The sequence below is a fragment of the Cricetulus griseus genome, chromosome 5 (assembly GCF_003668045.3).
Source record: "Cricetulus griseus strain 17A/GY chromosome 5, alternate assembly CriGri-PICRH-1.0, whole genome shotgun sequence".
NCBI classification, from domain to species: Eukaryota; Metazoa; Chordata; class Mammalia; order Rodentia; family Cricetidae; genus Cricetulus; species Cricetulus griseus.
The window spans coordinates 182,039,769-182,055,483 of NC_048598.1; the positions used below are offsets into that span (position 1 = coordinate 182,039,769).

At 46.3% G+C, this 15,715-nt stretch overlaps 1 protein-coding gene across 1 annotated transcript in view; it reads right to left on the reverse strand.

Moving 5' to 3' along the window:
- Tdrd9 (tudor domain containing 9) overlaps nt 1–15,715 on the reverse strand; it is a 92,131-nt gene that overhangs the window by 50,430 nt on the left and 25,986 nt on the right. The window contains exons 5-8 of the mRNA XM_027416694.2: nt 15,395–15,517; nt 10,968–11,048; nt 8,115–8,279; nt 2,240–2,343 (exon numbers count right to left, since the gene is read on the reverse strand). Coding sequence (XP_027272495.1) covers nt 2,240–2,343; nt 8,115–8,279; nt 10,968–11,048; nt 15,395–15,517 — 473 coding nt within the window. The remainder of the gene's footprint in view (nt 1–2,239; nt 2,344–8,114; nt 8,280–10,967; nt 11,049–15,394; nt 15,518–15,715) is intronic.

Below are 15,715 nucleotides of genomic sequence, written 5' to 3' on the forward strand. Positions count from 1 at the left end.
GCCTACGGGAGCTCCCTGCAAGCTCTTGCTCAAGTCCACTGTGCACATGAAAAAGTCTATGAAAGGAAGGAAGAAAAATCCAAGCTCACTGAGACTTTGTTTTGGCTTTTGTTTTTTTGTTTGTTTGTTTGAATTGTGAGACAGGGTTTCTCAGTGTAGCTCTGGTTTGTCCTGGAACTCACTCTGTAGACCAGGCTGGCCTTGAACTTAGAGGTCTGCCTGCCTCTGCCTCCTGAGTGCTGGGATTAAAGGTATGTGCCACTACCTGCTGACTCATGACATTTTTTTTTTTTTTTTTAAGAAAAAGAGAGAAACAGAATTAGAAAAGGAAAAGTCTTCCTTGAAAAACAATCCTAGGGACTACAGAACAAAGACTGGGTCATGGCAAACACACTAAGGACTCAGACAGAAGCCCAAGGATGCCAATGTCACTAGAGGAAGGCTTCTGGGCAGCCTCCAATGCCAGTGCTGAGACCCAGTGAGCCCACTCAGCTGCAAGCAAAGGACATACAAAGGAATCCACACCTGATCCTGGCTCTGAGGCTATGGGTCATCAAAGACAAAGAATAGATCTGAAGGTTAGCCATGGTGAAAAGATATGTTTACCTACTGGGAACAATGAGACAAAAAGAAGCTTTATCACTCTAGCAACACAAGCCATTAGATTATATGAAATCAGCATCAAAATGTGGAAAGAGTACTAAAAACAGATACATTTTGTTAATGCTGATCTCAATGTTGCTGTGTATGTAAAACTAGAAAAATAAAGTATAAGAAGCATTTAATAACTTAGAATTTCATGCAAGGAGAGTATTTCTACTCTGAAAATCCAAAATCTGAAATGCTTCAAAGTCTGACATTTGACCTTGGGCCTCGAAATGTTTTGAGTGTCTGGGTTCAGCCACTGAGGTCTGAAAACAATTCTGGCTCCAAGCTTTCTGGTGCTAGACGTCCAACCTGTACCTAAAGCACTACACACAATCAAGGAGGAGAGTCAGGCGTGTGCCATCCACAGTAAAGACATGAGACTTTTTAATTTATGCATTTGTGTGCATGTGCACATGTGTGTGGGGACATGCAGAGTAGAGAAGAGAGAGAAAGGGAAGGGAAGGCAAAGAGGAAGAGGGGAGGGAAGAAGGGAATGAGAAAGGGAGGAGGGAGGGGTGGGAGGAGTGAGACAGAAAGTGTCAGTGTCAACTCTGAGTGTCACCTGCTTGAGACAGGCTTCCTCATTGGCCTGGGTCTGGCTGACCCCTGAGAGGCACAGCCCTGCCCCGACCTCCCCAGCTGCAATCATAAGCACACATCCACGCCTGTTTCCTCTGCTCCCTGTAGGTCCTCATGCTTGCAAACCATGCACCTGACCAACCAAGCCATCTCCCCAGCTCAAGGATTTTATCTGGTGACTTAAGATTTTTTCAAAGGATGAAACTGAAATAATGTTTTACCCAAATAAAAGCTAAGAACATTTACCAATGAAGTCTCTGAAGGCTGTAATCTGGGAAGAATGAAAGTGAGCCAAAAAAAGAGGTCCAAGTTTGACGAACAAGGGTTAATTCAGGGGTATCCTACGGCCTATAGAAAAACAGTCACCCCAGCAATCTAGCTTTGGTTACTAAGGGAGGGAGAATATCCATTATCATTCCTCGTTTCTAAAATAATAAGTGCTATTTATGCAATGCAATAAAATTATGACCACAGAGCTTCAATAACATAGTATTTCTTTAAATTACAGACTAAAACCAGCACTTAAAACCTAAACTGTCCTCAAAGGAAAAAGTCTCAAGTTTTTATTTGTTTTATTGCTTTTTAAACAAAAGCTAAAAGAATGAACGCCTGGATTGCCTGCTGGGTATCAGGAAATATCTCAGAAACAAAGAAAACACAGGCAGAGGGAGCCATGTGATTCCTGGGCCTGGAGAAGCCATCATCCCACTTTCTGGCTCCAGCGCTAGCTTAAAAGAAAAGGTCCTACAAGCTGCACCCAGCACGGCTTTGACTCTTGTAAGTAGAAGCCTGCAGAGTGACCAGTGACTGCTGACAGCTGGAAAGTTTACTGCCACTGGATGTGGACACACCCAAAACCCAAGTGCTTGGGAGCAGGAAGGATACAACTCTGTTGTGTATCAAGACTCTGTCTCAAAACAAGCCCAAGTGTCTGCAGCTATTATCTTACTGCTGTAAAAACATGAGACGTGTACGGAACACACCCAGAAAGTGTGGTGAGAGAGGCTCTTACCCACTCTCTTTCATGTCCAGGTCATCAAACATCTGAATGAGAGAGACAGCAACTTCATAGACATCCTTTGTTATCACTGGCTCCTCCAAACGGTAGGGGGGAAGCTGAAAAGAATAAAAAGGAGAGTATCTAGATAGAGCTGCAAGGAAACTGCTGAGCGTGCTCACCCCTTTAGCCATCCCTCTAAAGCACAACAACAATAATGCCGTCTATAGTCAATCTTGAAGGCTCGTGACGGCAAGTGCGTGACAATGGCCCGTGCTGCCTGGGATACCAGAGATGTATGGCGTTAAAAGTCAGGGGCAGCACAGACGGAATCACAGAGTCCAAGCAGAGACTGCTTTTAAGGGACAGGGTAAATTGCATCAAAGGCCTAGGGAACTTGGGATTTGTTTCCTATCCCCAAATCAGTGCCCTATCAAATTCCCACCTCACAATAGCTACACACAGCAACTATACCAGCATAAGGTAGTACCACACAATTGCTACAACACAGTTTTCACAGAGTCTGTTTTATATCCTTTGTTTCCCACCAAGAGTATAGAAGCATTTTGTTTAATAATTGGATCAACTACTGTGTACAAGCCCTCATGAGTGATGTGATGGGCACACAGAAAGGAGTCTTCAGGTGATCAGAGTTAGTCATACACAGAAGCGTTACAGCTAATGTCCCAATAACCATCCTCCCCGCCCCCTGGCCAAAAAAAAAAAAAAAAGAAAAGAAAAAAACAAATAGCCATTTCCCAATATTATTACAATTCTAGTAACTTGATTGTGACAGGCTTACCATCATTTAATAATGAAGCACACTTAATACATTCATCACTGATATGCCTTAATTTTCTACCCTATCCTAACAGTGACCAATATTCCATAATGCAACTATTGGAAATGGAAATAGGGGGAAGGTACATGTTCCACAAACCCCGACAGTGACACCAAACCCACATAGACGTCTGCCACTGAGAAGTTATGTAGCAAAAGCATGTGACTGAGTCACAAGTTAACTCCACTGAGTTCTAAAACCTAAGTCCTCTAAATTGTTGTCGTTGCTGGTGTTTTAAGACAGGATCTCATGTAGCCCAGACTGACCTTCAACTTGCTTTGTATTCTAGGCTGGCTTTGAACTCCTGACACTTCTATCACTATCTCCAGAGGAATGGGATTATAGACATGTGCCACTATACCTGGCCTTTGGATATAATTATTTATTAATTAAATTTTACCATTGATTTTATATCCCAACTGCAGTTCCTCTCCCTCTTCTCCTCCCCTCTGCCCCCCCTCCACTCCTCCTCCCTGTCCATTCAGAAAGGGCCAGGCCTCCGATGGGAGTCAACAAAGCATGGCAAGTAGAGGCTCCTCCCCTGCATCAAAGGTGGGCGAGGCAATGCAGCAACCCAAGCAAAAGGCAGTTAGTTCAAGCTTCAGGGACAGGTCCTGATCCCACTGCATTTTTTTTATAGTTTTTCAAGACAGGTTTCTCTGTGTAGATCTGGAGACCAGGCTGCCCCCAAACTCACAGAGATCTGCCTGCCTCTGCCTCCCAAGTGTTGGGATTAAAGGCGTGTGCCACTACCTCCCAGCTTCCCACTGCAATTTTTAAACTCTCTAATAGGACATCAAATATAGCTAGCTTTCCGAGTGCCAGGATAGGCTCCAAAGCTACACAGAGAAACCCTGTCTTGAAAAACCAAAAAAAAAAAAAAAAAAAGAAAAGAAGAAAAAAAATATAGCTAGCTTTCGAGCATATATGCATGTACATGTCCATGTGTGCTCAGTCATGTGAAGGCCAGAACAACTGCAAATGTCATTCCTCAGTCACCATCCACCTTTTCAAAAAAAAAAAAAAATTATTCATTTATTATGTATCCCTGCAGGCCAGAAGAGGGCACCGGATCTCATTGTGAGCCACCATGTGGTTGCTGGGAATTGAACTCAGGACCTCTGGAAGAGCAGTCAGTGCTCTTAACCTATGAGCCATCTTCTCCAGCCACCATCATCCACTATTTTTGAGATGGGTTTTTTCACTGGCCTGGAGCTTACTAAGAAGGCTAGGCTTGGCCAGCCAAGAATCTCTAGGGACCCACCTGTCTCATCTCCCCAGTGCTGAGAATTACAAAAGTAAACTATCATGCCTAGCTTTTAAAGTATGGGTTCTGGAGAGCAAATTCAGGGTCTTGTGTTTGCAAAGCAACACTTTAGCAATTGAGCTGTCACCTAAGCCCCCGTTGTGCCTCCTAACACAACTGACAGACAACAACGAGCAAAACTGGTTGTGTGCCTGCTGTATGCTGTATGCTCTTACTTTCTGAACAAGTGAATAAGCACAGGTGTACTTCAACAAAGGGTGCCATGTGGGAGGAGCATACATTCACCTGGGAAGAGTCTACCATGTTCTGACACTGTGCCTCTGTTCACACAACACGGTGGAAACCACAGTGTTTCTGTCCTAAACAGAGGTTCTGACCCCCATACATGTCATCAAAATGTGTCCTGGCTGGCTAGGGAGTCCCAGGAAACAAGGAATGAGCTCTTTGGAAAAGTACATGCATCAAGACAACAGGCACCCCTTCAATAGTTGGGAAACAAACGGTGCCAGAACAAACAGGCATCTAAAAGTGCTTAAAGACCTAAAGCTGAGAGGAAACCCTAAAGGAAGTGCACAGAGACTGAGAGGAAACCCTAAAGGAAGTGCACAGAAACTGAGAGGAAACCCTAAAGGAAGTGCACAGAGACTGAGAGGAAACTCTAAAGGAAGTGCACAGAGACTGAGAGGAAACCCTAAAGGAAGTGCACAGAGACTGAGAGGAAACCCTAAAGGAAGTGCACAGAGACTGAGAGGAAACCCTAAAGGAAGTGCACAGAGACTGAGAGGAAACCCTAAAGGAAGTGCACAGAGACTGAGAGGAAACCCTAAAGGAAGTGCACAGAGACTGAGAGGAAACCCTAAAGGAAGTGCACAGAGACTGAGAGGAAACCCTAAAGGAAGTGCACAGAGACTGAGAGGAAACCCTAAAGGAAGTGCACAGAGACTGAGAGGAAACTCTAAAGGAAGTGCACAGAGACTGAGAGGAAACCCTAAAGGAAGTGCACAGAGACTGAGAGGAAACCCTAAAGGAAGTGCACAGAGACTGAGAGGAAACCCTAAAGGAAGTGCACAGAGACTGAGAGGAAACCCTAAAGGAAGTGCACAGAGACTGAGAGGAAACCCTAAAGGAAGTGCACAGAGACTGAGAGGAAACCCTAAAGGAAGTGCACAGAGACTGAGAGGAAACCCTAAAGGAAGTGCATAGAAACTAACAGGAAACCCTGAAGGAAGTGCACAGAGACTGGGCTGTTAGCCGGGGACTCCAGAAAGGAGAGGCAGAAGGAGCAAGCAGGTGTTCAAGTTCATGCTTGTCTATACAAGAGTGAGGTGCTGCACTGGGGGGTGGGTGCCGCACTGGGGGGTGGGTGCCACACTGGGGGGTGGTGCCGCACTGGGGGGTGGGTGCGCAGGGGGGGTGGGTGCCGCACTGGGGGGTGGGTGCCGCACTGGGGGGTGGGTGCCGCACTGGGGGGTGGGTGCCGCACTGGGGGTGCACTGGGGGGGTGGGTGTGGGGGTGGGTGTCGCACTGGGGGTGGGTGCCGCACTGGGGGTGGGTGCCGCACTGGGGGGGTTCTACACTCTGCCTCTAGTTCATGTGCCATGAGCAGTCGCTGCACAATTAATTCCATTATAGTACATGTACACTGCATAGCCTTTTCCTACGGGTATTCTTGCAAAAGAAAACAATTTGTTAATAAGTGACAAAGAAGATTCGTCTAAGGGCCTTGAAAGGGAACACCTAAAGTTGGCCTCAGAAAAACCACGGCACCAAAGACAATGTGTTTCAAAAACAGTCCAGATTGGCTAGCAGTGCCAGTATTCTCAAAAGGCCAAGTCAGCGTAAGGCTGACCTTGCTACGTGGTGACTGCACCAAAAGGAGCCGGGAAATACAGCTTGGGCTATGTGGGGTCAGTAGAGTTAAAACGGAAGAAACATGAGCACTGGGAGCTGGAGAGGCAGAGATCATACATAACTTCCCAGACAGAGGCTGGGAAGGGCCACAGAGAAACCTGGGACTGAGGAGGGTGTTTCTGAAGAGAAAAAAATAATTATGTGTAAACACGGGCAAGAAAAGATGGTGAGTGGAGGGCAGCGAGTCAAGCCTCCAAGAGGAGGTAGACAAGCAGAGGCGGAGGGCTGAGTGCCACAGAAGGTGTCTATCGCTAGACAAGGAGATGGCACTAAGAGAACAGAGGAATATGATGGACTTGAAAACACACAACAGAGCAAATACAAAACGCCACCTTCATAGTTAACAGTAGCATGCAGGGTCTGGGAGTGAGAGCACAGCTTAGCTAGACAGGGACCTGAGTTCCAACCTCAGCACCTCCCCGAAAATGCTCAGGTTTGATCACGCACTGAAATGTTCACTGTGTGCCTTCTAGATACCAGAGACAGGCTATGTGGTGAGCAATGGTAAATCCCAGTGCCTTCTAAACAGCTGGACACAACCTGCAGTCTGCCAAAGGGCCCTCTAGCTTCTAGAAGTTGGCCTCACAGTTAGATCCCCACAGGTGACCTTACCCTTTTTTCAATGTTATCACAAATCATTATGCTGATGTCAGATGAAACCAAGACAGCACCTCATTCCAGTAGAGCCCACTGTTCAACACTACAACTCCTGCTCTAAGCAACTGGCCTCTATCCATCAAACCACAAGCAGATGTACTCTGTCCCAGCAATGTCTTCCCAGGCTCAGAGGCTCCAGGAAGGCAAGGTCCACACAGAGGTCTCAACATGACACGCCGCAGTGCTGAGGGTACCCGTGCCACACAGAACCGTCCTTCCAAAAATGCCTGTAATGCTGAGGAGGCGGAGACGCCACCATGCCCTACAAGACACGCTGTCCTGTGTGCACAACAGCTTGTGGCAGCGTTAGTCACTGCGGGACCATGTGTAGCAAGAGGAGAGGTACAGAGGCTAGGTAAAGAGCAGCCCCTCCGTGGAGGACTGGCATGCAGCTCTAAAAGAGAGCTAGTAAAAACTACGTGCAGAAGAAGAAATCATGCTGTGTTTGTCTGGCTGGCCCAGTGTGAGGAAGGACCCTGAGAGCTCTGCAAAAGCTCTCACAGGACGGCAGGCCTGATGGCAGGCAGGCAGGCAGGCAGGCAGGCAGGCAGGCAGGCAGGCAGGCAGGCAGGCAGACAGACAGACAGACAGACAGACAGACAGACAGACAGGCAGGAAGAGGGACCGAGTAAGAGCTTGGACTCCTTTTGGCTTTTTGCTCATGAGCTGGGAATGGAACACGGGGTCTCACACTGCTGCACACGCACTTTCTTACTAAGCACTCTCAGAAGGATGAGAAAGGGAAGTGTTTATTCCCGCTTCTACTTTATAGTTGGACTTCTCTGACCTCTAAATGTACCACACATGTGAAAGCAACTCTACATCAGTCTCTTACGAAAACGTGTCCCCAGTCTTCACTGTCACAGTACAATTCCAGGTTCAACTTGGTTCACCTTATACAAGAAATGCACACTTAACCAGAATTCTATCTCAAGTAAATTTGCCCATCCTCAAGTGAATTTACAATCTTATCATGACTAAAATCTGATGCTTTATTTTTCAACACCAGTGAGGTGTGCCATAGGACTATTTACAGCTTATAACAGAAGCCTAGGAGTTTACTCCCTTTGCATCTCACACCCCACCCCCTTCCTCCCATGTGTCAGCTCTGACAAATTCTAGAAGGGCCCGGAACCCTTTTAGAATTAACAATGGAATTCCAGCCAGAAAGCAAAGTCCATTCACTATAAAAGAAGCAATGCACCCCACATACCCCACTATGGTAAATGTGCCCCAGGTCATTAAGGTAATACTCCTCAATAGTGTGGGGCTTGCCTTCCACTTCAAACACATATGCAGGGTTCATCTTGTTCTGCACTGGGACAGCAAAGTAGTCCGCAAACTCCTTGCAGTTGATGGTGGCAGACATGAGGATCACCTGTAGTGAAGAGAGCCCCATCCGTGAGCAGTGCCACCTCAGGGCCCCAGACCCACCTCAGCCTCCTCAGCCACCCACCATTGCAAACTACTGAACTTTAAATAGAATATCTTGATTTATTTTCTGGTGTGCTACACAAATTAAAACAGTATTAAAGAATGCTTAAGACTTTACTGTTACTTTAAAACTATTTTTTTTAATGAGAAACTGTTCCATCCCTGGGATCCACAGTGACGCATGCACGCATGCCCCACACAGTCACACATCATACACAAAATAAATAAAACTTCTAAAACATTAAAGTGAGAAACTGCATACTCCCAACAAAGATGCACTGTGACCACTTACTCAGAATGAAAGCCTTTATAATAAAACCGATTTTAAGAATGGATTTCAGGATAGTGCCATACAGGAAAATAAGAGGAAACCAAAAGGGGACCTGGAGAACTCTGGCTGTAGCTAAGGATAGGGAATCCGAGACAAAGGCTGTGCCCCACACCCGGGAGCCAGCCAGCCTGGACCCAGACACACACGAGCTGGTGTCTCTAAGTCAGCCAGCCACATGGGCCCAAAACAGCATCCACAGCACACCCGATGTGCCCTGGACAAGTGGCAGCATCCCAAGAATCTGCTCATCCTTGGTCTCCAGAGCTCTCTGGCTGGTGGAGACTACCTGCTGTATCTAGCAATCAGAGTTCCTATGTGTCACATGACCAGCATCCTTGTCCCTTTGACTTTAGACACAAACCAGAAACCACAGTGATTAGAATTCACTGTGAAAACTATGTCTGAGACAGAGGGGTGGCTTCAGAAACCACTTAGGGTTCAAGAGTCATCCCTCCAGGAACACACCCAGGCACAGTGGCGATGCCTAGACTTCGATAAAACATCAGGGCTCTTTTGATGGGTGTAGCATATAAATGAGAGACTAATGCTCCGAGGCAGCCCAACACACACCAGGTCCAGGGTGCCACGGCCAGAAGACAGCAGCCATGTACACAGGAAGCCAGGACACAGGGACAGGGGCTTCAACCATGTGCTGCAGCCCCTACCTTTCCAATCTGAGAGCAGAACTCTTATTAAAAGAAAAATAATCATTTCCTGAGGATTTTTAAAAATTCACAAATCCATCAAACACCTGACTTCAATTTACCTGACCCAACTATACATATGGTTCTGTATTTCTGTATTTAGAAAACATGGTTCTTCATATATATATATATGTGTGTGTGTGTGTGTGTGTGTGTGTGTGTATGTGTATTTATGTGTATAAATATGTATTTATGTATATATATTTTATATATTTTTTTAATTGGGCATTGGTGGCGCATGCCTTTAATCCCAGCACTTGGGAGGCAGAGACAGGTGGATCTTTGTGAGTTCAAGACCAGCCTTAAAATGGCAATCAGAACTTCATCACCATCTCATTTGTTGAGTGGTCATCAATGCTCTCTTTCAGATTCCTCCTCACCCAAAATGAAAAAGTGGCACTCAATACAGTCACCAGAGCAACAAGACAGCCTATTACAACCAGGCTGCAGTCACTGAGCGCCACCTGTGTGGGTGCAGTGAGAAGAGCATTTCCTAAAATGAATACACAGAATGCCACATTTCATAATTTCAAATCAATCATCGCCGGGCGTTGGTGGCTCACACCTTTAATCTCCGCACTGGGGAGGCAGAGACAGGTGGATTTCTGTGAGTTCGAGACCAGCCTGGCCTACAGAGCGAGTTCCAGGACGGGCTCCAAAAGCTACAGAGAAACCCTGTCTCAAAAAATAAATAAACAAATAAATAAATAATAAAAAATAAAAAAAATAATCTTTCACAGCAAATCCTTTGGCAGAACAGTCATCCAAGTAGTTGCCTAAAGAACTCCAGTTAACATGGCTAGATTGTGAGTGGTCTGTGATTAGATTTGCTTAGATTACATGATTATTCTAAATCTTTACTGTTTTAGTCAAATTAACATCTTATGCTTTCTTCTTCTTTTTTGAAAACAAATGACATTTCCCATCCCTCCACAACTTCTACCTCTGAAGAGCAGTGGGTGTGTGTCCTGCCCTCAAACTGCAGCATCTCCCTTGTAAAACAGGGACCAGTGGGCCACTCAGACAGTCAAAGAAGGCCCCAGCCTTCCACTACAGTCCACTGCTATTAGATCATGTTCTGAAAGCCTGGAAAAAGTGTTAAAATTCACTGCAACACAATTACCAGAAAGCTTCTGCACTGTGACCCCAGCAGATGCCCTGGGCCTCCTTCATGATAGGATCTGGAGTATGACATCTGACAACAGATTCCAAGAGACTGGGTCTGTCTTAGTTAGGGCTTCTCTTGCTGAGATAAACACCAGGACCAAAAGCAACCGAGGGCGGGGGCGGGGGCGGGGGTGGGAGTGATTTCTGCTCACAGCTCCCACTGAGGGGAGAGTCAGTCAGGGTGGAACTGGAGGCAGAGACCTCCAGTTCTGGTGCTGATTCCTGACTTGCTCCTCATTGGTTTACTCAGTCTGCCACTTGTGTCAGTCAAAACCACTGGTTCAGGGAGGGCGCCTCCCAAAGTGGGTGGGTACTTCCACATAAATCACTGCCTACAGATATATCTAGGTTTGTATCAGATTGACAAAAAGCAACCAGCATAGTACCAAATTGTTCAAATTGAAGAAGCAAAATGAAATCTAAAATTTACCTTCACAAAACGTGAATTTGTCCTCAGGAGCTTACGGACTACCAGTAGCAGGAAATCCATTTCCTCAGTTCGTTCATGCACCTACAGAATAAAGAGGGCATCGAGAATGCCCATGTCAGCCGGCCGTTGGTGGCGCAAGCCGGGCGTTGGTGGCGCACGCCTTTAATCCCAGCATTCGGGAGGCAGAAGCAGGCGATCTCTGTGAGTTCGAGGCCAGCCTGGTCTCCAGAGTGAGTGCCAGGATAGGCTCCAAACCTACACAGAGAAACCCTGTCTTGAAAAACCAAAAAAAAAAAAAAAAAAAAGAATGCCCATGTATGTCAGGGCTGGGGAGATGGTGTGGTGGCTAAATAATTTGTTGCACAAGCGTGAGAATCAGAGCTCTGATTCCCAGAATCCACGTAAATACTCGGTAAACACACTGAGTCTATAATCCCAGCATCAGATGGTGGGAACAGGAGAATCCTCAGAGGAAGCTGGTGAGTCACATGGGCAAGCTCAGCTTGACTGACGACCCTGTCTCAATGAACAGGTGAGAGGGATCAAGGGTGATTCCACATATCAGCCTTGAGCTTCCATATGAATGAGTGTGCACACGCACCCGCTTACACACATACCAACACACATGCAAACATGCACACACTCATACCACACACATGAGATGAAATTTTACAAAAGGACGCACATGTCACTTGATGCGTTAGGTAAAGAGGGCTTTCATGTGCCTGTGAGACTTTTAGCTAAACCAGGTTTCCCAAGTAAGTACAAGCTTTTTAGGGGACTCACTCCTGTCCTGCCTACAAGGAAGCAAAGAACATCTGCTCACAAGCCAAAGGCTACCACATAGGTCACTGTCACACTCAGTATTTTTCTTTGGGACCCACTAGCATTAGGGCAGAGCAATGCTGAGCCTCCTCAACACTGCCCACTTAACAGCAACACTGCCTGACAGTCCCCGCTGATCCCTCTCTGCCATGATTTGTTATTCTAACAAGTGTGGGGTTGAATATGTACCAGTTTAAAGTTGGCTAGGGAGCAGCAAGGCATGCTCTGTGATAAAAAGAGCTGAAGCTCACAGGGTAAAGAACAGGTTGACCCTGGGAAAGACAGGCTGGTCAGAAGATGGTAAATCATACCAAACAAGGTCGGAGTCTAGAGCAAGCAGGCAGAACTTCAACATAACCACAAAGGAACACACATGAGGAAGCGGCTGCCTCCCAGTCCTACTCAGACCAAAGATCCAGACTTAGCCACCGAGGGACCCATCCATACCATCCTGCCCCAACTAAAGCAGCAGGGACAAGGGGCCTTTTCCCAAAAGAAGCCCAATTAGGTCAGGACATATAAGCACCCATAGGACAGTAAGATTATATCCAGATAACTCCCTGCAAGTGGAGAGAAGCAGCCACTCAATCTGAAGGATGGACAGGCTTCATCCCATAGAAACCCCTCTTGGTCCTGTTGTCTTGTGCCTCACTTCCTACTGAGCAGAGATCCAGGAGGCAAACAGAAGGCAGAAGCTGGAAGTTGTCTCCTGCTCAAGGACAATGGCGGGAAGCCTTCACATAATTCAGTAAAACTTCATGAGTAAGAGATTTCACCCTAAGAGCTCTCACAAACTCCAGACTGATAGCTGGGAAACCAGCATAGGACCAACCCACATCTCCTGAACATGGGAGTTCAGGAGTTAGGAGGCCTGGGCAGTCTACGGGGCCTCTTGTAGTAGATCAGTACTTATCCCTAGCATTGGAACGGACTTTGGGAGCCCATCCCACATAGAGGGATACTCCCTGAGCCTAGACACATGGGGGAGGACCTAGGCCCATCCAAACGATGTGACAGACTTTGAAGATTCTCCCATGGAAGGCCTCACCCTCCCTGAGGAGCAGAAAGGGGATGAGATAGGGGTCAGTAGGGGGCAGGGGAGGAGGGGAGGGAGAGGGAACTGGGATTGACATGTAAAATAAGATTGTTTCTAATTTAAATTAAAAAAAATATTTCACCCTATCACCAACTCCAGAACACCTCAACACAAGTCTTACCTTCCTTATTTAGAAAGAAAAATCAAATCAAGGCTGATGAAGGGTCCCCAACTACTAGGTCCTACCCCTAAACTTAGGAGTAAGGACCGAAGCCAACCGTGGTGGCACACATTTGTGACCCCAGTGTTTAAGAGGCAGAGGCAAGAGGACTAGGAATCCAAGGGCATCAGAGGCTACATGAGACCTTGTCCAAAACAAAAACAGTAACTATACTGCAGCCTTTCCGCTGTACTTGAACCCACCTTCTCTGGTCCTCCAGGCCAGCTCTTCCTATCCTGCCTGTAAGGACTCAGCCCGCTGCCCCCACACACATCATTGCTGGCCCCACAGGCCACTCCTACACACACACACACACACACACACCACTCACACTGCACACACACACACACACACACACACACACACTCACTCTCTCTCTCTCTCTCTCTCTCTCTCTCTCTCTCTCTCTCACACACACACACACACACACACACACACACACACAGATTTCAGCAGACACGCTTGTCCTCACAGCCCATTCCCATCTTTCCAACTCCTCTAAAAAATGAGTTAAATTTCTTAGGACAGCATGATCTTACAGAAATTTGGGGGTGAGGGGGACAGATAGGCCATTTCCAAACCTTCTAAAGAGAGCTGCAATACAGAGCATTCTGTATCTCGAAACACTCATTGAAAATATAAATATGAAATATACTCCCTTCATAGTAGTACATAGCCTTAATACAAGGAGACACAGGCAGATCTCCATGATTTGGGGGCCAGCCTGGTTTACATAGCAAGTTCCAGGCCAGCCAGGGATACATAGTAAGACAATGTCTCAAAAAAAAAAAAAAAAAAAAAAAGGAAGGAAGGAAGGAAGGGAAGGGAAGGAGGGAGGGAGGGAGGGAGAAAGAAAAGAGAAAAAATAGAAAAGAAAAAAAGAAAAGGTAAACATCGCCGGTGGTGGTGGCGCACACCTTTAAGCCCAGCACTTGGGAGGCGAGGCAGGTGGATCTCTGTGAGTTTGAGACCAGCCTGGTCTACAAGAGCTAGTTCCAGGGCAGCCTCCAAAGCCACAAAGAAACCCTGTCTAAAAAAAAGGAAAAAAAAGAAAGAAACTGTAACCATCAGTTAAATATTCTGTCCTAATGAGGCAAGTCCAAAAAGTGCAGATTAAGGAGATAATAAAGAAATAATTAGCAAAACTAAGACATGGCCTGGGGAAGCTGAGGCACAAGGATCATGAATTCTAGGCTAGCCTGGGCTACAAAGCAAGATCCTGTCTCAAAAACTGAATAATAATAATAATAATAATAATAATAATAATAATAATATGGATTTGTAGGTAAAAGTGCCAGTCTGGTGACCTTAGTTCAGTCCCCAGGTTCTATAGCAAGAGAACCAACTCCCAAAAATGTGTATGTGGTACAACAGAGCACACACACACACACACACACACACACACGCACGCACGCACGCACGCACGCACGCACGCACGCACGCACGCACGCACACACACACACACACACTCACACATACACATATACAAATTTTAAAGAAAACTAAAGCAAGCACAAAACTACAGTTCACAATACTTTCCTATAATAGCTTTTTTCAGAGTAGATTAATATGCCTTGCCTTTATTTTTATTTATTTTTTTTCCACAACAGGGTTTCTCTGTGGCTTTGGAGGCTGTCCTGGAACTAGCTCTTGTAGACTAGGCTGGTCTCGAACTCACAGAGATCTGCCTGCCTCTGCCTCCTGAGGGCTGGGATTAAAGGCGTGCGCCACCACCGCCCAGCTTATGCCTTGCCTTTATTAAAGTGTTTCCTGCAATGTTGGGGATAAACTCAGGGCCTCCCATGGGCTAGGTAAGCACTCTATCACTGAACTATACCCTCAGCACAACTTTTTAAAACTACCCTCATCTTTGATTGGTTAGACAGAAAGCCAGTCTCCATGTGTGGGCTGAAGAAAGCACTCTCCACCAGGCTTGGGAGCCAGTGCAACTGCCGCACTCTGCTGAAACACAGGCCAAGGCAACTCAAACCACACAAAAACAAGAAGGAAAAATGCTCCAGTAAGATCTCACCCATAAAAATCACATTCTGGGTCTGATCCTGCCTATGGAGCTATCTGATCTGGGACTCCCCCTGCCTATGGAGCTATCTGATCTGGGGCTCCCCCTGCCTATGGAACACTCCTCTAACAGGCAATCTTCTTTGGGGGACTTCAACATCTCACCTATATTTTGAGAGACAAAGAACAAAGATAAAACAGATAATTCACAGTCATAAAGGGAACAAGACCCTTGTTGCAAGGATGGCATACACCCTGTGCTCTGGAAACAAGGACACAGGATGGCACCCACACTGTGCTCGGGGACAAGGACCCCAGCAAACTCACCTCATCAATGAAGACGTGCGTGAATTCCATCAAACTCTTGGCACTTACAATTTTCTGAAGCAGGACTCCAGTGGTCATATAAATTAACCTAGTATCCTCTGTTGCTATTTTCTCTAGCCCTACCTAAATTTGAGAAAGGAAAAGAGAAGGAAAGAAAAACACAGGCTTTAATGGCTCCCATTTACCTACCCAAACAAGTTACATCTGTTTTACCTAGGGAGGGAATAAAAATCACTGTATTTCAGAAGATATCTAGGGTTCAAATGAAAGTCAGGTTCTCACACTGATTTTTTTCCTTCTGTTTTGGGCAGGACTGTCTTG